The sequence below is a fragment of the Pan paniscus genome, chromosome 10 (genome assembly GCF_029289425.2).
Source record: "Pan paniscus chromosome 10, NHGRI_mPanPan1-v2.0_pri, whole genome shotgun sequence".
Classification (NCBI taxonomy): domain Eukaryota; kingdom Metazoa; phylum Chordata; class Mammalia; order Primates; family Hominidae; genus Pan; species Pan paniscus.
The window spans coordinates 130,794,531-130,818,385 of record NC_073259.2 but is presented as its reverse complement, the minus strand read 5'-3'; the positions used below and the strand labels follow the sequence as shown (position 1 = coordinate 130,818,385).

At 46.2% G+C, this 23,855-nt stretch overlaps 3 protein-coding genes across 3 annotated transcripts; 2 read left to right on the top strand and 1 right to left on the bottom strand.

Annotated features, from left to right (window-relative positions):
* The first annotated feature begins 3,632 nt into the window (after positions 1-3,632).
* LOC100986398 (hydroxycarboxylic acid receptor 3) lies at positions 3,633-10,134 on the top strand. The gene has a single exon (XM_003812130.5). It carries the CDS (start codon positions 8,151-8,153, stop codon positions 9,312-9,314), a length of 1,164 nt encoding a protein of 387 aa, XP_003812178.2. The 5' UTR covers positions 3,633-8,150; the 3' UTR covers positions 9,315-10,134.
* Positions 10,135-17,647: 7,513 nt separating this feature from the next.
* LOC117975230 (large ribosomal subunit protein uL16-like) lies at positions 17,648-18,106 on the bottom strand. The gene has a single exon (XM_034934722.4). The coding sequence runs from the start codon at positions 18,029-18,031 to the stop codon at positions 17,747-17,749; it is 285 nt and encodes a 94-aa protein (XP_034790613.1). The 5' UTR covers positions 18,032-18,106; the 3' UTR covers positions 17,648-17,746.
* Positions 18,107-18,207: 101 nt separating this feature from the next.
* Positions 18,208-23,740, top strand: HCAR2 (hydroxycarboxylic acid receptor 2). Its single transcript, XM_034934721.3, has one exon. The coding sequence runs from the start codon at positions 21,752-21,754 to the stop codon at positions 22,841-22,843; it is 1,092 nt and encodes a 363-aa protein (XP_034790612.1). The 5' UTR covers positions 18,208-21,751; the 3' UTR covers positions 22,844-23,740.
* Positions 23,741-23,855: the final 115 nt, after the last annotated feature.

Here is a 23,855-nt window from a genome sequence, read left to right as displayed (position 1 = left end):
AGTAGAGGCTTCAGTGAGCTACGATCATGCCACTAAATTAAAAAAAATTTTTTTTTCAGACAGTCTTGCTCTGTTGTCCAGGCTGGAGTGGAGTGGCGCATCTTGGCCCACTGCAACCTCCCCCTCCCTGGTTCAAGCGATTCTCCTGCCTCAGCCTCTTGAGTAACTGGGACAACAGGCGCATGCCACCGCAGCAGGCTAATATTTTTATATTTTTAGTAGACACAAGGTTTCACCATATTGGCCAGGCTGGTCTTGAACTCCTAACCTCGTGATCCACCCACCTCAGCCTCACAAAGTGCTGGGATTACAGGTGAGAGCCACTGCGCCAGGCCAAAATTTTTTTTAAATAATAAAAAGTATTAAGAATTTTGAAGATGGTAGCACAGGGCCCGTCTGAGCTCATCCACGAAGCAGAGGCTGTAAGTTTACACACATTTATTTATTTATTATATATATTTCTGCTATATAATTTTTACATATGACATGTTGTTTATCGTCATATTTACCATATTATATGTCATATTTATATATGTATATTATATAATATACATATATAATTATTTATATATGTATATTATATAATATACATATATAATTATTATATATGTATATTATATAATATACATATATAATTATTTATATATTAGAGAGAGATGGAATAGAATAAACAGATGAAACAGATGGGCTCACATATGAGCCAAATCTGTATTCGGGTTTCTGTGTATTGGACTTTAAAATGACATAGAGGGAGGGGGTAAATATTTTATTCCTTATAAGGATTCATTCATTCATTTCCTATTTCAAGGTACATTAATGAAGCACTAGCTCTATACTGGACACAGTAGAAACATAAATGAAAAACATAGCCACGGGGCCCATTGTAGAAACCAAGGGAAAAAATAAAATTAGAAAATAAAAAATTATAAAATATGGCCACGGGTGGTGGCTCACATCTGTAATCCCAGCTGTTTGGGAGGCCGAGGTGGGCAGATCACTTGAGGTCAGGAGTTCAAGACCAGCCTGGCCAACATGGTGAAACCCCGTCTCTACTAAAAATACGAAAATTAGCTGGGTGTGGTGGTGTGTGCCTATAATCCCAGCTACTCAGGGGGCTGAGGCAGGAGAATCGCTTGAGCCTGGGAGGCAGAGGTTGTAGTGAGCTGAGATCACACCACTGCACTCCAGCCTGGGCGACCAAGCAAGACTCTGTCTCAAAAATAAAATAAAATAATACAATAAAATAATACAATTATCCTGTGGGACCCTGTGTTTGGCACTTTCACACAGGGTCCTGCAGGAGAATCCAGGGCCCTTACTCTTGTCTTAGTCGTCTCAGAGGAAGTAGCTTGCAAACTCGGCTCTGAAGGATGGACAGGAAGCCACCAGGGACACAGTGGGGAAGGGTATTCCAGGCAGATGTAGAAAGGTGAAAAAGAGCAAAGTGTTTGGGAAATGCAAGAAGACCAATAGGGCAGGAACGAAAAGTCCAGGCTGGGGCTGCGACCACTCGGTAAGACGTGAAGCCATGAGGTCAGCCGAGGAGGGAAGGGTCTGTTGTCTGTTCTAACCCTTAGCGTGACAGAAGATTCATGAATAGACTTTCAGATTCCTCTCTATCTTGTTTTTCTTTTTGTTGTTGAGACAGGGTGTTGCTCTGTCACCCAGGCTGGGGTGCAGTGGCATGAACTCAGCTCATTGTAACCTTGAACCCCTGGACTCCAGCAATCTGCCTCCCTCAGCCTCCCAAGTAGCTGGGACCACAGGCATGTGCCACCATGCCCAGCTAATTTTGGTATTTTTTGTAGAGACCAGGTCTTGCTGTGTTGCCCAGGCTGGTCCTGAACTCCTGAGTTCAACGGATCCACCCACCTTGGCCTCCCAAAGTGCTGGGATTACAGGTGTGAGCCACCATGCCTGGCCTCTTACATTTCCTTCTAAGAGTTTTTTAGATTTAGCTCTTACATTTAGGTCGTAACCCAAGTTGAGTTAATTTCTGTGTACCGTGTAGCAAAGGGGTCCAGTTCTTTTGCTTGTGGTGACCTAGTTGTCCCAACATCATTTATTACAAAGACTCTTCTTTCCCCCATTGTCTTGGCACCCTTGTTGAAAATCAGCTGATCATGAATATAAGGGTTTATTTCTGGACTCTCAGTCCTGCTCTCTTGAGCTGTAATATCTATCCTTATGCCAGAATCACACTGGACTACTGTAGCTTTACAGTAAAGGGAGAGTTCTCCAACTTAGTTCTTCTTTTTCAAGATTATTTGGTTATTCTGGTTTGCCCTTAGGTTTTTTACAATAAACCCAAACTTTTCAAAACCATGAAGTGCTCTTCTCCTTTTTCAAAAGAAATGTGTGTGTGTATCTATGTGTCTCTGCTAGTCAGTATGATCAGCTTCCTCTCTACCCCCTTACTTCCCAGCTTCTACAACTACATCTCCTTCGTTGGGGGCCCAGGGGCCCCTTATTTCCTGCTAGCCAAGGGTCCTGACTCAGTGTCATCTATATTCTGTAGTGGTGAGTCTGAATGGCCCCAATGTGCTGTACCTCCTGGCACTCCCACCCTTAGGTGGCACCTCCCAGTGGAATATGGACTGGCTCTGTGATTTGTTTTGCCTGATTGAATGTGGTAGAGGTGATGTTCTGGGGTTTGCAAGCCCAGGGATGGAGAAGGTCTGCCTGTGTGCCTTCAGAAGCCCTAAGTATGTCCATGTACGAAGTCCAGACTATGTCGTGGAAGGAACATGTGAAGAGGCTGTGTGTAGATGCCACATAGAGGGGCCACACAGAGAGGCCACAGGGACGCCATGTAGAGAGGCATCAAGGTTCTGTGGAGACAGAGAGAAGCCTGAGTGTCCCAGTGTCCTTCTTAAGCATCCGTATGACTCTAGCCCGGCTGCCATCTGAGAATCCCCACATGAGAAGCACCCAGCTGAGGCCAGCCAACACAGAGCCATGAGAGGTGACACAGTGGAGGTTGTGTTAAGCCGCTATGTTTTGTGGCAATTTTTAATGCGGCAATAGATAATTAAAACAGAAATCCGATGGCCTGGCATGGTGGCTCACACCTGTAATGCCAGCACTTTGGGAGGCCGAGGCTGGAAGATCACCTGGGCCTAGGGTTCGAGACCAGCCTGGGCAATGCAGTGAGACCCTATCTCTATTTAAATAATAAATAAAACCAAAAATCCCAGGTTAGTTCAAAGACACGAAATAGTTACTTAACCTCCTGATGCCTCGGTTTCTCTATCTGTAAAATGGAGATGATAATGACAATAATAACACATCTGTCACAGGGTTTTTGTGAAGATTAAAGGAGAGCACATATGCAAATCTCTCAGTACACTGCAGTCGTGTCACTATTAATTTTTACAATAATTCAATCCAGTTTAGTGGTACACATTCAAGTTGTCATAAGATAACCAGGCATGGAGATTCAACTGGGTGAGTGATAAATTTTAAGTGGAGTTTCTATGAAATGCGGTGGGATCACTGCCTTCACTCTTGAAATGATTCATTAAACAAGTTTCTGTACAACTCATACACTTGTAAGAAAAAAATAATAAATGCATGAAAGAAGGAAACAAGCAAGACAAAACATGCCCACTGTGCAGTGGGAAGACCGGAAATTCCATCGGAGGCACCAGAATCCAGCGAGGCTGCCCTTTAGAATCTGCCCGAGTAGCCGCGGACTTTGGTTTAGAATCATGTAGTGTGAGAGCTGGGAGGAAGTTCGAAGATCATCTAATTCCTCATGAGCAGGTGAGGGGTTAAGGGGTTTCACAGCTAGTTAATGAGAGAGCCAGAACATACATCCAGGCTCCAGGTTCTTTTGCAAACTTAACATGTGTGGTTGTTCTTTATTTATTTTTATTTTAATATTATTATTATTTTTTGACATGGATTCTCACTCTGTTGCCCAGGCTGGAGTGCAGTGGTGTGATCTTGGCTCACGGCAACCTCCACCTCCCGGGTTCAAGCGATTCTACCTGCCTCAGCCTCCTGAGTAGCTGGGACTACAGGCGCCTGCCACCACACCCGGCTAATTTTTGTATTTTTAGTAGAGACTAGGTTTCACCATATTGGCCAGGCTGGTCCTGAACTCCTGACCTCATGATCTGCCTGCCTCGGCCTCCCGACGTGCTAGGATTACAAGGGTGAGCCACCGGGCCTGGCCTGTGGTTGTTTTTTTCTAATTTTATCCATGACTGTTGTTTAAAAAAAAACCACACACACAAAATATTATGAAATTGTGAAACTTAGAAAGGGAGAGTCCCTTGCAAATTTCAGCTTCTAGAAATAAATACTGCTGACTTCTCTGACTCTTAGTTAATAAAGGCCCTTAGGATTACTTTATGAATGTTGTTGACAAGTGTCCACATACATCCAAGAAGGAAGCATGGTATTCACAGGCAGCAAGAACAAGAAACAAATACCAATTATTTCACTAAAGCCTGAACAGCATGACCTCTATCCCCACCATGCCCTGAGCAAGATCTTCAACCTTACAGACAAGGCAATAACATAGTAAGAGGCAGTGAGCATGATGGTTAGGGACACAGGCTTTGAAGTCACTGCCAGATTCAAATCCAAGCTCAGCTGTTTTTTTTCTTTTAGTTTTGAGACAGGATCTCACTCTGTCACCCAGGCTGGAGTGCATTGGCACGATCTAGGCTCACTGCAAGCTCTGCCTTCTGGGTTCATGCCATTCCCCTGCCTCAGCCTCCCAAGTAGCTGGGACTACAGGTGCCCGCCACGACGCCTGGCTAATTTTTTGTTTTTGTATTTTTAGTAGAGACAGGGTTTCACCGTGTTAGCCAGGATGGTCTCGATCTCCTGACCTCGTGATCTACCCGCCTCAGCCTCCCAAAGTGCTTGGATTACAGGCGTGAGCCACTGCGCCTGGCCTCTTTTTTTTTTTTTTTTTTCTAAACAGAGTTTCACTCTTGTTGCCCAGGCTGTAGTGCAATGGCGTCATCTCAGCTCACCGCAACCTCCGCCTCCTGGGTCCCAGTTCAAGCAGTTCTCCTGCCTCCGCTACTGAGTAGCTGGGATTACAGGCACGCGCCACCACACCCAGCTAAATTTTGTATTTTTAGTAGAGATCTGATTTCACCATGTTGACCAGGCTGGTATCAAACTCCTGACCTCGTGATCCGCCCACCTCAGCCTCCCAAAGTGCTGGGATTACAGGCGTGAGCCACTGTGCCCGGGTTTGTTTGTTTGTTTGTTTGGTGGAGTCTCACTCTGTCACCCAGGCTGCAGTGCAGTGGCACAATCTTGGTTCACTGCAACCTCCAACTCCCTGGTTCAAGCGATTCTCCTGCCTCAGCCTCCCAAGTAGCTGGGATTATAGGTGCCCGCCACCACACCCAGCTAATTTTTGTATATTTTGGTAGAGACGGGGTTTCACCATATTGGCCAAGATGGTCTGGATCTCCTGACCTTGTGATCCTCCCGTCTTGGCCTCCCAAAGTGCTGGGATTACAGGCGTGAGCCACCGCGCCCGGCCATGCTCTGCTCTTATGAGCTGGGTGGCCCTGAATATTTTATCCTCTCTGAGCTTCACTTTCCTCATTTTGAAATCAGAATCAGTAATAATACCTTCCACATGGGCTACAGTCAGGGTGAAACAAGCAACTATAAAAGCACTGAGCTCCTGGCTAACATGGTGAAACCCTGTCTCTACTAAAAATATAAAAAATTAGCTGGGCGTGGTGGCGGGTGCCTGTAGTCCCAGCTACTCGGGAGGCTGAGGCAGCATGGCGTGAACCCGGGAGGCGGAGCTTGCAGTGAGGCGAGAGCGAGACTTTGTCTCAAAAAAAAAAAAAAAAAGCACTGAGTATGGGTTCCAGCACATGGGAAGCTCTCTATAATGTAGGTGCCACCATCATCTTCATCATTGTCTTCATCTCACCTGGATCATCATCAAGTACTTGTAGTTCTATGGGAACCTAATATTAGGTCATCCTGACTCTAGTTTACTGTGAAGAGTCTATAAGCTCCTATTATTGAACCTGCGTTTGCAGCTAAAGAAATAAATTGACATCTTATGGCGGCAGCGATGGTTCACACCTGCAATCCCAGCACTTTGGGATGCCAAGGCGGGAGGATCACTTGAAGTCAGGAGTTCAAGACCAGCCTGGCCAAAATGGTGAAATCCATCTCTACTAAAAATACAAAAATTAGCCAGGCATGGTGGCTTGCACCTGTAGTCTCAGCTACTTGGGAGGCTGAGGCAGGAGAATGGCGTGAACCCGGGAGGCAGAGGTTGCAGTGAGCCACTGCACTCCAGCCTGGGCGATAGAGTGAAACTCCATCTCAAAAGAAAAAAAAAAAAAAGGAAGAAATTTACATTTTATAACTCAAAGTAGAAGCAACATAGTTTAGAAATCTCCTGCATGGAAGAATTCATAAGACCAAAATATTAAAGGGAGAAAACATTCTATAGGATGACACCCAATCGCACCGACAAGCAGAGAAACAATGTGTGCAATGGTGTCCCGCTACAAGGCAGAGTTCCATGTCCTCTTAGGTCCTGTCACTCTAAGTTTACTTTTACAAAAATGGGGGCTTTGAAAATATTACATACTTAGTGGGGGAGGTTTTGCGTGTGTGGAGACAGAGTGCACAGGACCGTCCGTACTTTCTGCTCCATTTTCCTGTGAATCTAAAACTGCCCCAAAAAATAAAGTTCATTAAAAAAAAAAAATCACGGCCAGGCGCGGTGGCTCACGCCTGTAATCCCAGCACTTTGGGAGACCGAGGCGGGTGGATCACAAGGTCAGGAGTTCGAGACCAGCCTGGCCAACACAGTGAAACCTCGTCTTTACTAAAAATACAAAAAATTAGCTGGGCGTGGTGGCGCACGCCTGTAGTCCCAGATACTCAGGAGGCTGAGGCAGAAGAATTGCTTGAACCTGGGAGACGGAGGTTGCAGTGAGCTGAGATTGTTCCACCGTTCTCCAGCCTGGGTAACAGAGTGAGACTCTGTCTCAAAAAAAAAAAAAAAAAATCACATCCTAAGGTCCCAAGGACATAAAACAAGTTAGAGACCTCATCCAGTTTTTTGTTTGTTTCAGGGACCTGCAACCAAGTTTCTTACTGACCAGTTTCCTGGGCTGTCTAGAACAGACAGCTTATGGGGTACTAACCCCATGCTCTATCCTAAGGTACTCCTCTTCATGCACAGCGACACAGAAAAACAAATTTGTAGCACAAAGTACACCCGATTTGCTACAGCTTACGACTAGCCTCATGAATCCTTTTTCTCATTAATTCAAAGTTTGCAAAAAAAAAAAAATCACATACTTAAAAATAAATCACTTGAGCACAGAAGCATATCAAAATCTAATATAAACAAACAAAAAACCCAACTTATTTTAACATGCCACTGAAACTGGGCTCAAGTTTTCAAACGTCTTATGAAATATTATACTCTACAGCAGGCTTTTTTTTTTTTTTTAACTGGAGATGAATGGCAGAGTTCTGATATGGAAAAGCAATCCATGTTTGTACAGAAAGGTAGCATAGGAAAAGTGGTCAAATTCAACCAGTCTGTCCTCATCAAACAGGCAACTACTGTCTTCTCAGCATTTCCAAAAGAAATCATATGCCTGCTACTGTTTATGTCATACGCCTGTTAATTTTTCATGCTAATTCTTAGTGTTTCTGGAAAACCTCACTGTTTGGCACCAAAAATTATTATTGCTATTGTTGTTGTTTTGTTAATTATGTCAGCCAAGCAGATGACGGTGAATTAATTCTGCAATGTTGAGTACTCAGCTGGCATACAAGCACCCAGCCTTCCAAAGCGATGTCCTTCATGTTTCCCTGATTTTCGAATGACAGTCAGATTGCCTAAACTTATCCTTTACATTTAAGACATTTTGTGGGTTCCTGTATGCCCAGGGGATTTTTATTATTTGTTTATGCAAACAGCAGGTTGCATAAGAGCCTTGCTGGCTTTTTCTTTTTTTTTTTTTTAGAGATTTCGTAGTTTCCTGATAACCATTCAGTCATCTATTTCAACACCCTGACATGACATAAAGGCAGGCGTGGAACCACACGTTCACCACACAGACACACGCCACTTTGCTGCAGCATTCGCTAGGCGAGGCGCTCCATCGGACCCCCTGGCCGCACTCATGAATCGGCACCATCTGCAGGATCACTTTCTGGAAATAGACAAGAAGAACTGCTGTGTGTTCCGAGATGACTTCATTGCCAAGGTGTTGCCGCCGGTGTTGGGGCTGGAATTTATCTTTGGGCTTCTGGGCAATGGCCTTGCCCTGTGGATTTTCTGTTTCCACCTCAAGTCCTGGAAATCCAGCCGGATTTTCCTGTTCAACCTGGCAGTGGCTGACTTTCTACTGATCATCTGCCTGCCGTTCGTGGTGGACTACTATGCGCGGCGTTCAGACTGGAAGTTTGGGGACATCCCTTGCCGGCTGGTGCTCTTCATGTTTGCTATGAACCGCCAGGGCAGCATCATCTTCCTCACGGTGGTGGCGGTAGACAGGTATTTCAGGGTGGTCCATCCCCACCACGCCCTGAACAAGATCTCCAATTGGACAGCAGCCATCATCTCTTGCCTTCTGTGGAGCATCACTATTGGCCTGACAGTCCACCTCCTGAAGAAGAAGTTGCTGATCCAGAATGGCACTGCAAATGTGTGCATCAGCTTCAGCATCTGCCATACCTTCCGGTGGCACGAAGCCATGTTCCTCCTGGAGTTCTTCCTGCCCCTGGGCATCATCCTGTTCTGCTCAGCCAGAATTATCTGGAGCCTGCGGCAGAGACAAATGGACCGGCATGCCAAGATCAAGAGAGCCATCACCTTCATCATGGTGGTGGCCATCGTCTTTGTCATCTGCTTCCTTCCCAGCGTGGTTGTGCGGATACGCATCTTCTGGCTCCTGCACACTTCGGGCACGCAGAATTGTGAAGTGTACCGCTCGGTAGACCTGGCGTTCTTTATCACTCTCAGCTTCACCTACATGAACAGCATGCTGGACCCTGTGGTGTACTACTTCTCCAGCCCATCCTTTCCCAACTTCTTCTCCACTTTGATCAACCGCTGCCTCCAGAGGAAGATGACAGGTGAGCCAGATAATAACCGCAGCACGAGCGTCGAGCTCACGGGGGACCCCAACAAAACCAGAGGCGCTCCAGAGGCGTTAATGGCCAACTCCGGTGAGCCATGGAGCCCCTCTTATCTGGGCCCAACCTCAAATAACCATGCCAAGAAGGGACATTGTCACCAAGAACCAGGATCTCTGGAGAAACAGTTGGGCTGTTGCATCGAGTAATGTCACTGGACTCGGCCTAAGGTTTCCTGGAACTTCCAGATTCAGAGAATCTGATTTAGGGAAACTGTGGCAGATGAGTGGGAGACTGGTTGCAAGGTGTGACCGCAGGAATCCTGGAGGAACAGAGAGTAAAGCTTCTAGGCATCTGAAACTTTTGCTTCATCTCTGACGCTCGCAGGACTGAAGATGGGCAAATTGTAGGCGTTTCTGCTGAGCACAGTTGGAGCTAGAGATCTACTTGTGACTTGTTGGCCTTCTTCCCACATCTGCCTGAGACTGGGGGGGGCTCAGCTCCTGGGGTGATATCTAGCCTGCTTGTGAGCTCCAGCAGGGATAAGGAGAGCTGAGATTGGAGGGAATTGTGTTGCTCCTGGAGGAAGCCCAGGCATCACTAAACAAGCCAGTAGGTCACCTGGCTTCCGTGGACCAATTCATCTTTCAGACAATCTTTAGCAGAAATGGACTCAGGGAAGAGACTCACATGCTTTGGTTAATATCTGTGTTTCCGGTGGGTGTAATAGGGGATTAGCCCCAGAAGGGACTGAGCTAAACAGTGTTATTATGGGAAAGGAAATGGCATTGCTGCTTTCAACCAGCGACTAATGCAATCCATTCCTCTCTTGTTTATAGTAGTCTAAGGGTTGAGCAGTTAAAACGGCTTCAGGATAGAAAGCTGTTTCCCACCTGTTTGCTTTTACCATTAAAAGGGAAACGTGCCTCTGCCCCACGGGTAGAGGGGTGCACGTTCCTCCTGGTTCCTTCGCTTGTGTTTCTGTACTTACCAAAAATCTACCATTTCAATAAATTTTGATAGGAGACAGTCTGGCGTTGCTATATCTGGGTTATGGTTCACAGAAATGGACTTCTTACTTAAGCAGAGACCTTTATGGGTTATTAACTATGTCCTGGTAGAAAACTACTCCACACTGCAAAGTAAGAAAGAGACACAGACACTGAGCTACATCATGAGACAACTAAGCAGAAATTACACCTGTGTCTAAACAAAGATAGAAAGAGCTGGGATTAAAAATAATTTGGAAGGATAGTACAGATAGGATTGCAAGAGCACTTACATTTTATTAGAGTTTGGTGAATATTGCTCTTCGTATTTGTGCATTAAAAAGGGAATCAAGGCCAGGTGCAGTGGTTCACGCCTGTAATCCCAGCACTTTGGGGGGGCCAAGGCGGGCAGATCACCTGAAGTCAGGAGTTTGAGACCAGCCTGGACAAAATGGTGAAACCCCACTTCTACTAAAAATACAAGAAAAATTAGCCATGCATGGTGGCAGCCGCTTGTAGTCCCAGCTACTGGGAAGGCTGGGGGAAGAAGAATTGCTTGAACCCGGGAGGCGGAGGTTGCAGTGAGCCGAGGTGTTGTGCCTGCACTCCAGCCTGGGTGACAGAGCAAGACTTCATCTCAAATAATAATAATAAATAATATAAAAAGGGAATCAAGCCAGGCAGATATTTTTCCATAGGAGGGGGAAGAGCGAGCTTCCTATGGAATGGTTTCAGTTCTCAATTCGGAGAAGGAAAGGAGATGTACTGGTTTGAGTCTGTGATCAGTCCAAGTTTCTGTTACGCTTTCATTTCTAACTCTGTCAGTCCTTGATTATTTGGCAAGACGAGGCTTGCTTCAACCTCCTGACATGAACACAGATAAGGAATTTAGAGACAGGCTCCCAGCTCTGGGTGAATGACAGTAAATGAAGAAAGGTGGACGCTCTGGAATTACCTCTGTGCTTTCAGAGCAGTTGGCTTGTCTGTATCACCAAGCAATGTACAGGTAAAAAGCCAAAAGCAAGGATCACCTTAAAGAGGAAGAGATGTCAGGGATGAGCTCAGAGGAAAATAGGGATTCCCCAGCCTCGGAGGCATGAGTCAGTGGGGAGCCTCGTTGTGAAACGCGGATTCGTTCAAGGGATGAGGTGGTTTGGGGTGTTCGGACCTCCACAGCTCACATTCATTCACTGATTCAGGCATTCCATCAGTTCTTTTTTTTTTTTTTTTTTTTTTTTGAGACCGAGTCTCACTCTGTCATCTAGGCTGGAGTGCAGTGGTGTGATCTCGGTTCACTGCAGCCTCTGCCTCCTCGGTTCAAGCGATTCTCCTACCTCAGCCTCCCCAGTAGCTGGGATTACAGGTATGCACCACCATGCCTGGCTAATTTTTGTATTTTTCGTAGAGATGGGCTTTCGCCATGTTGCCCAGGCTGGTCTCAAACTCCTGACCTCAGGTGATCCACCTGCCTCAGCCTCCCAAAGTGCTGGGATTACAGGTGTGAGCCACTGCGCCTAGCCTCATTCCATCAGTTTTATGTATTAAGTACCAACTGTGTGCCAGGCGCTGTTCTGGGTGGTGGAGATAGAACAAGGAACAAGGCAGCCACAGTCCTCTTCTCATCGAGCTGACTTTTGGAGTGGGGAGGCAGGCAGGAATAAAAAGGAGCCTTGGGGTGGCTATGGGTGTCATGACTATGGTGGAGTGGGACAATGGGGATAAAAAGTAACTGGGGCTGGGGTGACTGGGATGGCTTCTATGAGGCATTGACCTTGAGCTGAGCCATGAATGACTAAACAGAAAAGCAATGCAAAAGTCTGGGGGAAAGACACGCCAAGCAGAGGGAATGGTAAGTGCAAAGGCCCTGAGGTGAGAATTAGGTTGGTGACTGCGTGTTCATTTCCTGTGGCTGGGTGGCTTGGAACAATAGAAATGTATTCTCCCACAGATCTAGAAGCTAGAAGTGCAGAATCAAGGTGTTGGCAGGGTTGGTTCCATCTGGAGGCTACGGGAAAATGTTTCATGCCTCACTCCGAGCTTTAGGAAACTGCTGGCACTCTTGGACTTCCCTTGGCTTGTAGACGCTTCACTCCAATCTCTGCCCCTGTCACCACATGGTGGTCCCCTCTGTGTCCTCTCTTCTTATAGACACCTGTCTTTTCTTGTCTTTTTTTTTTTTTTTTTTTGGTCTGTATTTGAGACACAGTCTCGCTCTGTCACCCAGGCTGGAGTGCAGTGGCTTCATCTCGGCTCACTGCAACTCTGCCTCCCGGGCTCAAGTGGTTCTCCTTCCTCAGCCTCTCACACAGCTGGGATTGTAGGCATGCGCCCCCACACCTAATTTTTGTATTTTTAGTAGAGACAGGGTTTTGCCATGTTGGCTAGGCTGGTCTTGAACTCCTGACCTCAGGTGATCCGCCTGCCTCAGCCTCCCAAAGTGTTGGGATTACAGGTATGATCCAGCAGGCCCGGCCATAAATATGCCTGTCTTTATAACCCACCCTAATCCAGGATGCTCTCATCTTGAGATCTTTACCTTAGTTATACCTACAAAGACCCTTATTCCAAATAAGGTTGTATTCTAAGGTTTGGGGTGAACATAGCTGTTGGGAACCAGAACTCAACCGACTATAGTGAGCAACAATGCGGCCAGCACGATGAGCGTGGGGCCTGCCATATAGTGAGGCCGTGATCCCCTTTCAGACAAAAGTAATGAAAGACTTGAGATGAAGATCATACTATATTTAAGTGAAAAAGTTTCTAAACAGAATATGATATCCATTTTCTTTTAAAATACGTGTATCTGTGTACTTGTGTGTGGAACAACAGACTACAAGAATATACACCAGGCCGGGCACAGTGGCTCACCCCTGTAATCTCAGCACTTTTGGAGGCCAAAGGGGGTGGATCATGTGAGCCCAGGAGTTCAAGACCAGCCTGGGCAACATAGCAAGACTCCATCTGTACAAAAAATGTAAATATTTAGCCAGGCATGGTGGCACACACATGCAGTCCTAGCTACTTGGGAGGCTGTGGTGGGAGGATCACTTGAGCCCAGGAGTTTGAGGCTGCCGTGAGCTATGATCAGGCCACTGCACTCCAGCCAGGGTGACAGAGTGAGAACTTGTCTCAAAAAAAAAAAAAAGAAGAAAGAAAGAAAGAGAGAGAGAGAGAGATGAAAGAAAGAAAGAAAGAAAGAAAGAAAGAAAGAAAGAAAGAAAGAAAGAAAAAGGAAGAAAAGAAGAAAAAAGCAAGCAAGCAAGCAAGCGACACTCTGATACTCAGGCTGAGCCATTGGAAAGTATCTTCTACATTTCCTGTGTGTGTGTTTGTGTGTGTGTGTGTGAAAGGAGAGAGAGGAAGAGGAAGACAGAATTTATGTATGTAGATCTGTCTATGTGTCTATATATTGGAAAAGGTGGTTATAATCATATATGCATCTATTTTGCATTACTGCCTTTAAACCTGTCTTGCAGCTGTTTATTTTGGGGGCTTAGTTCTTAGGGTCACAAGATTCATGAGTTCACTCTCTGCTATGTAGACCAGAACTTCCTCACAGCTCTTCCCAACAATCTCTTTCCAGCATCAAGAGATTATCCCTAAGTCTAGATCCATAAAATCAGAGGAGCAAGATCATGTTCATTTCTGATTCTTTGAGCTCCCTTCCCTTTCGAGGTTCATTCTCTTATTTGCCCCACAATGCCTTGCCTGAAGTGAGGGTGAAACTGCCTTTGCAAAAATTATAACTGAGAAAATTATGATGGTGAAATAGATCTAACCTCACTCCATCTTTCTTCTAACCTCCAAGCTGTCCTTGTTCAGTACTGGGCATAGGCCATACTAACTTTGGGAGGAACTTGTTTATAGTTTAACTTTGAAACAAAGACAATAACAGCCCTTTCCCAAAACGCACCCCCTTCCTGCCTGAGGGCTAGACTGCCTTTGCAGGACTAACAAATTAGCTATAAGATTAGAAATTACGGTTTAGGAGCCACGCAACCTCTGGCTGCAAGATTCTGAACCTTCCCAAATTACTCCTGGGAATAACATCACTGTTGCAAAACCTAAAATCAGTGCTTGAGGTATTTTGCAGACCCTGCACTCTGATGCACCCCCTGACACCACCCAGTCCAGTAATCTGGCTCAACCAGTTCTGCCATCCCACCCAGGAACAGAAGACAGTAAGAAAACTCACTTTGACCCCTATGATTTCATCTCTAACCCAGCCAATCAGCATTCCCCACTTCCCAAGCCCCTACCCGCCAAATTAGCCTTAAAAACGCTGATCCTGGATTCTCTGATTTGAATAATGATAAAACTCTGGTCTCTTGTACAGACGGCCCTGCAGGAATTAAACTTTATTGCAATTCCCCTGTCTTGTTTTTTGTTTTTTTTTTTTCTTTTGAGACAGAGTTTCACAGGCTGGAGTGCAATGTCGTGATCTCAGCTCACTGCAACCTCTACCTCCCGGGTTCAAGCTATTCTCCTGCCTCACCCTCCCAAGTAGTAGGGATTACAAGCATGCACCACCATGTCCGGCTAATTTTGTATTTTTAGTAGAGATGGGTTTTCATCATGTTGGCCAGGCTGGTCTCAAACTTCTGACCTCAGGTGATCCACCTGCCTTGGCTTCCCAGAATGTTATGATTACAGGCGTGAGCCATCTGGCCTGGCCCCGTGTTGATAAATTGACTTTGTCTAGGCAGTGGACAAGGAGAACTCCACTGGGTGGTTGCAAATCTGGGGAGTCATCCGGGACCATCCTTGTGGGTACCTGCCTGACGTTCGTTAGCCCTCCACCAGCGATGGATCTGGAGGCCTGCCCAAGTGGCAATTTAGTTCTTGGACTGGGGGCTAACTGTAGCACCGTCTCTACCAGCAGGGTGTTGCCAACTCATGGTGCATGGATTCAAATGCAATAAAAAGTCCTGGGGAGATGTCCTGCTCCTGTAGCCCCATCATGGGTGTCTGATTTGGTGAGTACTCTAGGTGCTTCCAACAACCTCATCCTTCTGACCTGCTGGCCTCTCTGAAGGGGGTGTCTGCTCTAACTGGATCAAGAATAGGGGACTTGTTTGGAGGAACATCCTTGGTTTGTGATTTGGTCTGGAGTCTCTGTCTGCAAGTCCTTCTGCTTGTCTTTTTCACTTGAGTGTTTGTATATGTGCAGGAATTGCTGATGGAAGTCTGACAGGCTCTCCTAGTTTGTCTGGTCTGTCACATTTGCTGAACCCTGAAGGAACTGTTAGCGGAAGCGCAACAGGCCTGACTCGTGGTGATTTTCCATTGTTCTGGAAGCTGCAGGGAAAGGGAACCCAGAAATCTGGTATGCCAGCAAAGACAGTAAGAACTTCTGACAAGCCAGGCTTCTGGTCTCTCTCTCTCTGTCTGTCTCTCACTCTCTCTCTCTGTGAATGGTAAACATCATTGTTTATCTCCTCTGCAAGGGTTTGATTAATTGAAAAAAGGATTTATAACTGGGCACAGTGGCTCATGCCTGTAATTCCAGCACTTTGGGAGGTCGAGGTGGGCAGATCAGCTGAGGTCGGGAAGTTCAAGACCAGCCTGGCCAACATGGTGAAGCCCCGTTTCTACTAAAAATACAAAAATTAGCCTGGCGTGGTGGCGGGTGCCTGTAATCCTAGCTACTCAGGAGGCTGAGGCAGGAGAATTGCTTGAACTCAGGAGGCAGAGGTTGCATTGATCCGAGATCATGCCATTGCACTCCAGCCTGGGCGACAAGAGCGAGATGCTATCTCAAAAAAAAAAAAAAAGCTCTTCAAGAAAACTGGCCTTGCCTGGCCAGCCGCCCCGTCCGGGAGGGAGGTGGGGGGGGGGGTCGGCCAGCCACCCCGTCCAGGAGGGAGGTGGGGGGGTCAGCTCCCCGCCCGGCCAGCCGCCCTGTCTGAGAGGTGAGGGGCGCCTCTGCCCGGCCGCCCCTACTGGGAAGTGAGGAGCCCCTCTGCCCGGCCACCACCCTGTCTGGGAGGTGTACCCAACCGCTCATTGAGAACGGGCCATGATGACAATGGCGGTTTTGTGGAATAGAAAGGGGGGAAAGGTGGGGAAAAGATTGAGAAATCGGATGGTTGCCGTGTCTGTGTAGAAAGAGGTAGACATGGGAGACTTTTCATTTTGTTCTGTACTAAGAAAAATTCTTCTGCCTTGGGATCCTGTTGATCTGTGACCTTACCCCCAACCCCGTACTCTCTGAAACATGTGCTGTGTCCACTCAGGGTTAAATGGATTAAGGGCGGTGCAAGATGTGCTTTGTTAAACAGATGCTTGGAGGCAGCATGCTCGTTAAGAGTCATCACCACTCCCTAATCTCAAGTACCCAGGGACACAAACACTGCGGAAGGCCGCAGGGTCCTCTGCCTAGGAAAACCAGAGACCTTTGTTCACTTGTTTATCTGCTGACCTTCCCTCCACTATTGTCCTGTGACCCTGCCAAATCCCCCTCTGCGAGAAACACCCAAGAATAATCAATAAAAAAAAAAAAAAGAAAAAAAGAAAACTGGGCTTATACCTTGTATATGCAGTCTCTGTACAGGGTTCCTGACTTGTCGTAAGTAAAGAATGTCACTTTCTGACAGGCCCAGAAGCCCAAATTATCTTGGGACCTTGAGAGGAGGAAAATTCTCCCAACTCTTACAGGTATTTGCAGGCATAGATAAATCCATGGCTGGGCTAAAGGCTTTAAAAAGTATAAGGTGAGATTCCTTAGGGAATGAAATTTCAGCAAAGCTAATTTTGTTTTTATTTATTTATTTATTTTTGGGCCACGGCCTTGCTCTGTCATCCAGGCTCAGGCGATTCTCCCACCTCAGCCTCCCAAGTAGCTGAGACTACAGGCACGCGTCACCACACCTGGCTAATTTTTGTAGAGATGGGGATCTCGCTATGTTGTCCAGGCTGGTCTTGAACTCCTGTGCTCAAGTGATTCTCCCACCTTGGCCTCCCAAAGTGCTGGGATTACAGGTGTAAGCCACCATGCCTGACCAGCAAAGCCAATTTTAAAGAGCCTATATGGCAAATAATTATTCTTGCTGTACGTTATACAAATAATCAGGCCAAGTATAATAGACTAGGACTTATTTCGCAATTACATTTGTCCTACTACTATTTGTTTTTAATAAAAATGGGGACTAAAGAGAGAAAAACTATGTTTCAAAAGCTATAGTACACCCATTGTTAGATTCTAGTCTTGTCCACTGTTCTTGAGTTTTTGTTATTTTCTGCAATTTGGACTAAATCCTGAATTCTTTGTGGCTGCAGTGAGCTGTGATCACACCACTGCACTCCAGCCTGTGTGACAGAGTGAGACTCTGTTTCAAAAAAATTAAACCAGATTTTAAAAATTGTGTGTCACAGAGATAACCAGTTTTTCTTGTTGACTGCACCTTTAACTATGGCTGTCCTGAAGCTAACCTAACTAATGCTCCAAACTAATGTTTTCCAAACTAATGCTTTCAAATTTTTCTTCCACTTTTCTGACTTGGACTCAATAAAATTGCTACTACCTTTTTTCCTGAGGCCCTGTAAGCTGAAGCTTATTCTTTTTTTTTTTTTTTTTGGACAGGAAGTAGAATTTATTGGTGAGTATTAAGAGGGGGGCAGCACATTGGAAGCCCTCATGAGTGCAGGGCCCGTCACTTGTCCAGAGGGCCACGACTGGGGATGTACTTGGCCCCACAGCCATCTGGGATGAGCCGCTTTTCAGCCACCATGTCTTCAAATTCGTCAGCATTGAACTTGGTGAAGCCCCACTTCTTTGAGATGTGGATCTTCTGGCGGCCAGGAAACTTGAACTTGGCCCTGCGCAGGGCCTCAATCACATGCTCCTTGTTCTGTAGCTTGGTGCGGATGGACATGATAACTTGGCCAATGTGAACCCTGGCCACAGTGCCCTGGGGCTTTCCAAAGGCACCTCGCATGCCTGTTTGGAGCCTACATTAGGGTAGTGCAAGGTCAGAAACACGAACATCCACCGGAAAGGCCTGTCAGCTGAAGCTTATTCTTTTAATACAGGTGGCAAAAACATGTCAGATTACCACTGCCTTCCTGCTCTATAACTAAAGGTATTTTGAGTTTCACATCTGGATAAATTGTGCCCAACATTAACTTTTGTTTTTCTTATATTTCCATAGAAATGCCTCGTATTAAAAATCTGTTTGTCTTCATCATGTATAGAGGCCTAGCCCATGTGCAATGCCACCTCCTGATATGGGAAACAGCTGTTTAACTGAACTGATCTAGTCCCAGGACTAGGAAACTGATCAATAATATATGGGACAGTGTATTTAAATTTGCTCCTTCCTGGCTGACTATAGGTGCATTGCCAGTGAGTTAGTCCTGATCCACAAGGAGCAGTACCAAATAAAATAAAGTAAAATAAAATGAAATTCACTCATTCTTGTCTATCCCGATATGTTTGTCCAAAAACCTTTGACCCAACTCTCTCTGCTAGTGACCCATGTCTGACTGGTTCTTGGAGCTATTCACCTGGATCCCTCAGAGCTTAAGATCAATTCTACAAAGGCTTCTTCTTTTTTTTTTTTTTTCCATAGACAAAGTCTCACTTTATTGCCTAGACTAGTCTTGAACTCCTGGGCTCAAGCAATCCTCCTGCCTTGGTCTCCCAAAATGCTGGGATTATAGGCATGAACCACCACGCCTGGGTTTGGTTTTTTTTTTTTTTTTTTTTGAGACAGAGTTTCCCTCTTGTTGCCCAGGCTGTAGTGCAATGGTGTGATCTCGGCTCACCGCAACCTCCGCCTCCTGGGTCCCAGTTCAAGCAGTTCTCCTGCCTCAGCCTCCTGAGTAGCTGGGATTACAGGCACGTGCCACCACACCCAGCTAAATTTTGTAAATTTTAGTAGAGACGGGGTTTCACCATATTGGCCAAGATGGTCTGGATCTCCTGACCTTGTGATCCTCCCGTCTTGGCCTCCCAAAGTGCTGGGATTACAGGCGTGAGCCACCGCGCCCGGCCATGCTCTGCTCTTATGAGCTGGGTGGCCCTGAGTATTTTATCCTCTCTGAGCTTCACTTTCCTCATTTTGAAATCAGAATCAGTAATAATACCTTCCACATGGGCTACAGTCAGGGTGAAACAAGCAACTATAAAAGCACTGAGCTCCTGGCTAACACGGTGAAACCCCGTCTCTACTAAAAATATAAAAAATTAGCTGGGCGTGGTGGCGGGTGCCTGTAGTCCCAGCTACTCGGGAGGCTGAGGCAGCATGGCGTGAACCCGGGAGGCGGAGCTTGCAGTGAGGCGAGAGCGAGACTTTGTCTCAAAAAAAAAAAAAAGCACTGAGTATGGGTTCCAGCACATGGGAAGCTCTCTATAATGTAGGTGCCACCATCATCTTCTTCATCATCGTCTTCATCTCACCTGGATCATCATCAAGTACTTGTAGTTCTATGGGAACCTAATATTAGGTCATCCTGACTCTAGTTTACTGTGAAGAGTCTATAAGCTCCTATTATTGAGCCTGCCTTTGCAGCTAAAGAAATAAACTGACATCTTATGGCGGCAGCGATGGTTCACACCTGCAATCCCAGCACTTTGGGATGCCAAGGCGGGAGGATCACTTGAAGTCAGGAGTTCAAGACCAGCCTGGCCAAAATGGTGAAATCCATCTCTACTGAAAATAGAAAAATTGGCCAGGCATGGTGGCTTGCACCTGTAGTCTCAGCTACTTGGGAGGCTGAGGCAGGAGAATGGCGTGAACCCGGGAGGCAGAGGTTGCAGTGAGCCAAGATCATGCCACTGCACTCCAGCCTGGGTGACAGAGCAAAACTCCATCTCAAAAGAAAACACAGAAAAAAAAAAAAGGAAGAAATTTACATTTTATAACTCAAAGTAGAAGGAACACAATTTAGAAACCTCCTGCACGGAAGAATTCATAAGACCAAAATATTAAAGGGAGAAAACATTCTGTAGGATGACACCCAATCGCACCGACAAGCAGAGAAATAATGTGTGCAATGGTGTCCCGCTACAAGGCAGGGTTCCATGTCCTCTTAGGTCCTGTCACTCTAAGTTTAATTTTACAAAAATGGGGGCTTTAAAAATATCACATACTTAGTGGGGGAGGTTTTGCGTGTGTGGAGACAGAGTGCACAGGACCGTCCGTACTTTCTGCTCCATTTTGCTGTGAATCTAACACTGCCCCAAAAATAAAGTTCATTAAAAAAAATCACGGCCAGGCTCGGTGGCTCACGCCTGTAATCCCAGCACTTTGGGAGGCCGAGGCGGGCGGATCACAAGGTCAGGAGTTCGAGACCAGCCTGGCCAACACAGTGAAACCTCGTCTTTACTAAAAACACAAAAAATTAGCTGGGCGTGGTGGTACATGCCTGTAGTCCCAGCTACTCAGGAGGCTGAGGCAGAAGAATTGCTTGAACCTGGGAGACGGAGGTTGCAGTGAGCTGAGATTGTTCCACTGTTCTCCAGCCTGGGTGACAGAGTGAGACTCTGTCTCAAAAAAAAAAAAAAAAAAAAAAAAAAAAAATCACATCCTAAGGTCCCAAGGACATAAAACAAGTTAGAGACCTCATCCAGTTTTTTGTTTGTTTCAGGGACCTGCAACCAAGTTTCTTACTGACCAGTTTCCTGGGCTGTCTAGAACAGACAGCTTATGGGGTACTAACCCCATGCTCTATCCTAAGGTACCCCTCTTCATGCAGAGTGACACAGAAAAACAAATTTGTAGCACAAAGTACACCCAATTTGCTACAGCTTACGACTAGCCTCATGAATCCTTTTTCTCATTAATTCAAAGTTTGCAAAAAAAAAAAAAAATCACATACTTAAAAATAAATCACTTGAGCACAGAAGCATATCAAAATCTAATATAAACAAACAAAAAACCCAACTTATTTTAACATGCCACTGAAACTGGGCTCAAGTTTTCAAACGTCTTATGAAATATTATACTCTCCAGCAGGCTATTTTTTTTTTTTTCTAACTGGAGATGAATGGCAGAGTTCTGATATGGAAAAGCAATCCATGTTTGTACAGAAAGGTAGCATAGGAAAAGTGGTCAAATTCAACCAGTCTGTCCTCATCAAACAGGCAACTACTGTCTTCTCAGCATTTCCAAAAGAAATCATATGCCTGCTACTGTTTATGTCATACGCCTGTCAATTTTTCATGCTAATTCTTAGTGTTTCTGGAAAACCTCACTGTTTGGCACCAAAAATTATTACTGCTATTGTTGTTGTTTTGTTAATTATGTCAGCCAAGCAGATGACGGTGAATTAATTCTGCAATGTTGAGTACTCAGTTGGCATACAAGCACCCAGCCTTCCAAAGGGATGTCCTTCATGTTTCACTGATTTTCGAATGACAGTCGGCTTGCCTAAACTTATCCTTTACATTTAAGACATTTTGTGGGTTCCCGTCTGCCCAGGGGATTCTTATTACTTGTTTATGCAAACAGCAGGTTGCATAAGAGCCTTGCTGGCTTTTTTTTTTTTTTTTTTAGAGATTTCGTAGTTTCCTGGTAACCATTCAGTCATCTATTTCAACACCCTGACATGACATAAAGGCAGGCGTGGAACCACACGTTCACCACACAGACACACACCTCCTTGCTGGAGCATTCACTAGGCGAGGCGCTCCATCGGACTCACTAGCCGCACTCATGAATCGGCACCATCTGCAGGATCACTTTCTGGAAATAGACAAGAAGAACTGCTGTGTGTTCCGAGATGACTTCATTGTCAAGGTGTTGCCGCCGGTGTTGGGGCTGGAATTTATCTTTGGGCTTCTGGGCAATGGCCTTGCCCTGTGGATTTTCTGTTTCCACCTCAAGTCCTGGAAATCCAGCCGGATTTTCCTGTTCAACCTGGCAGTGGCTGACTTTCTACTGATCATCTGCCTGCCCTTCCTGATGGACAACTATGTGAGGCGTTGGGACTGGAAGTTTGGGGATATCCCTTGCCGGCTGATGCTCTTCATGTTGGCTATGAACCGCCAGGGCAGCATCATCTTCCTCACGGTGGTGGCCGTAGACAGGTATTTCCGGGTAGTCCATCCCCACCACGCCCTGAACAAGATCTCCAATCGGACAGCAGCCATCATCTCTTGCCTTCTGTGGGGCATCACTATTGGCCTGACAGTCCACCTCCTGAAGAAGAAGATGCCGATCCAGAATGGCGGTGCAAATTTGTGCAGCAGCTTCAGCATCTGCCATACCTTCCGGTGGCACGAAGCCATGTTCCTCCTGGAGTTCTTCCTGCCCCTGGGCATCATCCTGTTCTGCTCAGCCAGAATTATCTGGAGCCTGCGGCAGAGACAAATGGACCGGCATGCCAAGATCAAGAGAGCCATCACCTTCATCATGGTGGTGGCCATCGTCTTTGTCATCTGCTTCCTTCCCAGCGTGGTTGTGCGGATACGCATCTTCTGGCTCCTGCACACTTCGGGCACGCAGAATTGTGAAGTGTACCGCTCGGTGGACCTGGCGTTCTTTATCACTCTCAGCTTCACCTACATGAACAGCATGCTGGACCCCGTGGTGTACTACTTCTCCAGTCCATCCTTTCCCAACTTCTTCTCCACTTTGATCAACCGCTGCCTCCAGAGGAAGATGACAGGTGAGCCAGATAATAACCGCAGCACGAGCGTCGAGCTCACGGGGGACCCCAACAAAACCAGAGGCGCTCCAGAGGCGTTAATGGCCAACTCCGGTGAGCCATGGAGCCCCTCTTATCTGGGCCCAACCTCTCCTTAAATAACCATGCCAAGAAGGGACATTGTCACCAAGAACCAGGATCTCTGGAGAAACAGTTGGGCTGTTGCATCGAGTAATGTCACTGGACTCGGCCTAAGGTTTCCTGGAACTTGCAGATTCAGAGAATCTGATTTAGGGAAACGGTGGCAGATGAGTGGGAGACTGGTTGCAAGGTGTGACCGCAGGAATCCTGGAGGAACAGAGAGTAAAGCTTCTAGGCATCTGAAACTTTTGCTTCATCTCTGACGCTTGCAGGACTGAAGATGGGCAAATTGTAGGCGTTTCTGCTGAGCACAGTTGGAGCCAGAGATCTACTTGTGACTTGTTGGCCTTCTTCCCACATCTGCCTGAGACTGGGGGGGGCTCAGCTCCTGGGGTGATATCTAGCCTGCCTGTGAGCTCTAGCAGGGATAAGGAGAGCTGAGATTGGAGGGAATTGTGTTGCTCCTGGAGGGAGCCCAGGCATCACTAAACAAGCCAGTAGGTCACCTGGCTTCTGGGGACCAATTCATCTTTCAGACAAGCTTTAGCAGAAATGGACTCAGGGAAGAGACTCACACGCTTTGGTTAATATCTGTGTTTCCGGTGGGTGTAATAGGGGATTAGCCCCAGAAGGGACTGAGCTAAACAGTGTTATTATGGGAAAGGAAATGGCATTGCTGCTTTCAACCAGCGACTAATGCAATCCATTCCTCTCTTGTTTATAGTAATCTAAGGGTTGGGCAGTTAAAACGGCTTCAGGATAGAAAGCTGTTTCCCACCTGTTTGCTTTTACCATTAAAAGGGAAACGTGCCTCTGCCCCACGGGTAGAGGGGGGCACGTTCCTCCTGGTTCCTTCGCTTGTGTTTCTGTACTTACCAAAAATCTACCATTTCAATAAATTTTGATAGGAGACAGTCTGGCGTTGCTATATCTGGGTTATGGTTCACAGAAATGGACTTCTTACTTAAGCAGAGACCTTTATGGGTTGTTAACTATGTCCTGGTAGAAAACTACTCCACACTGCAAAGT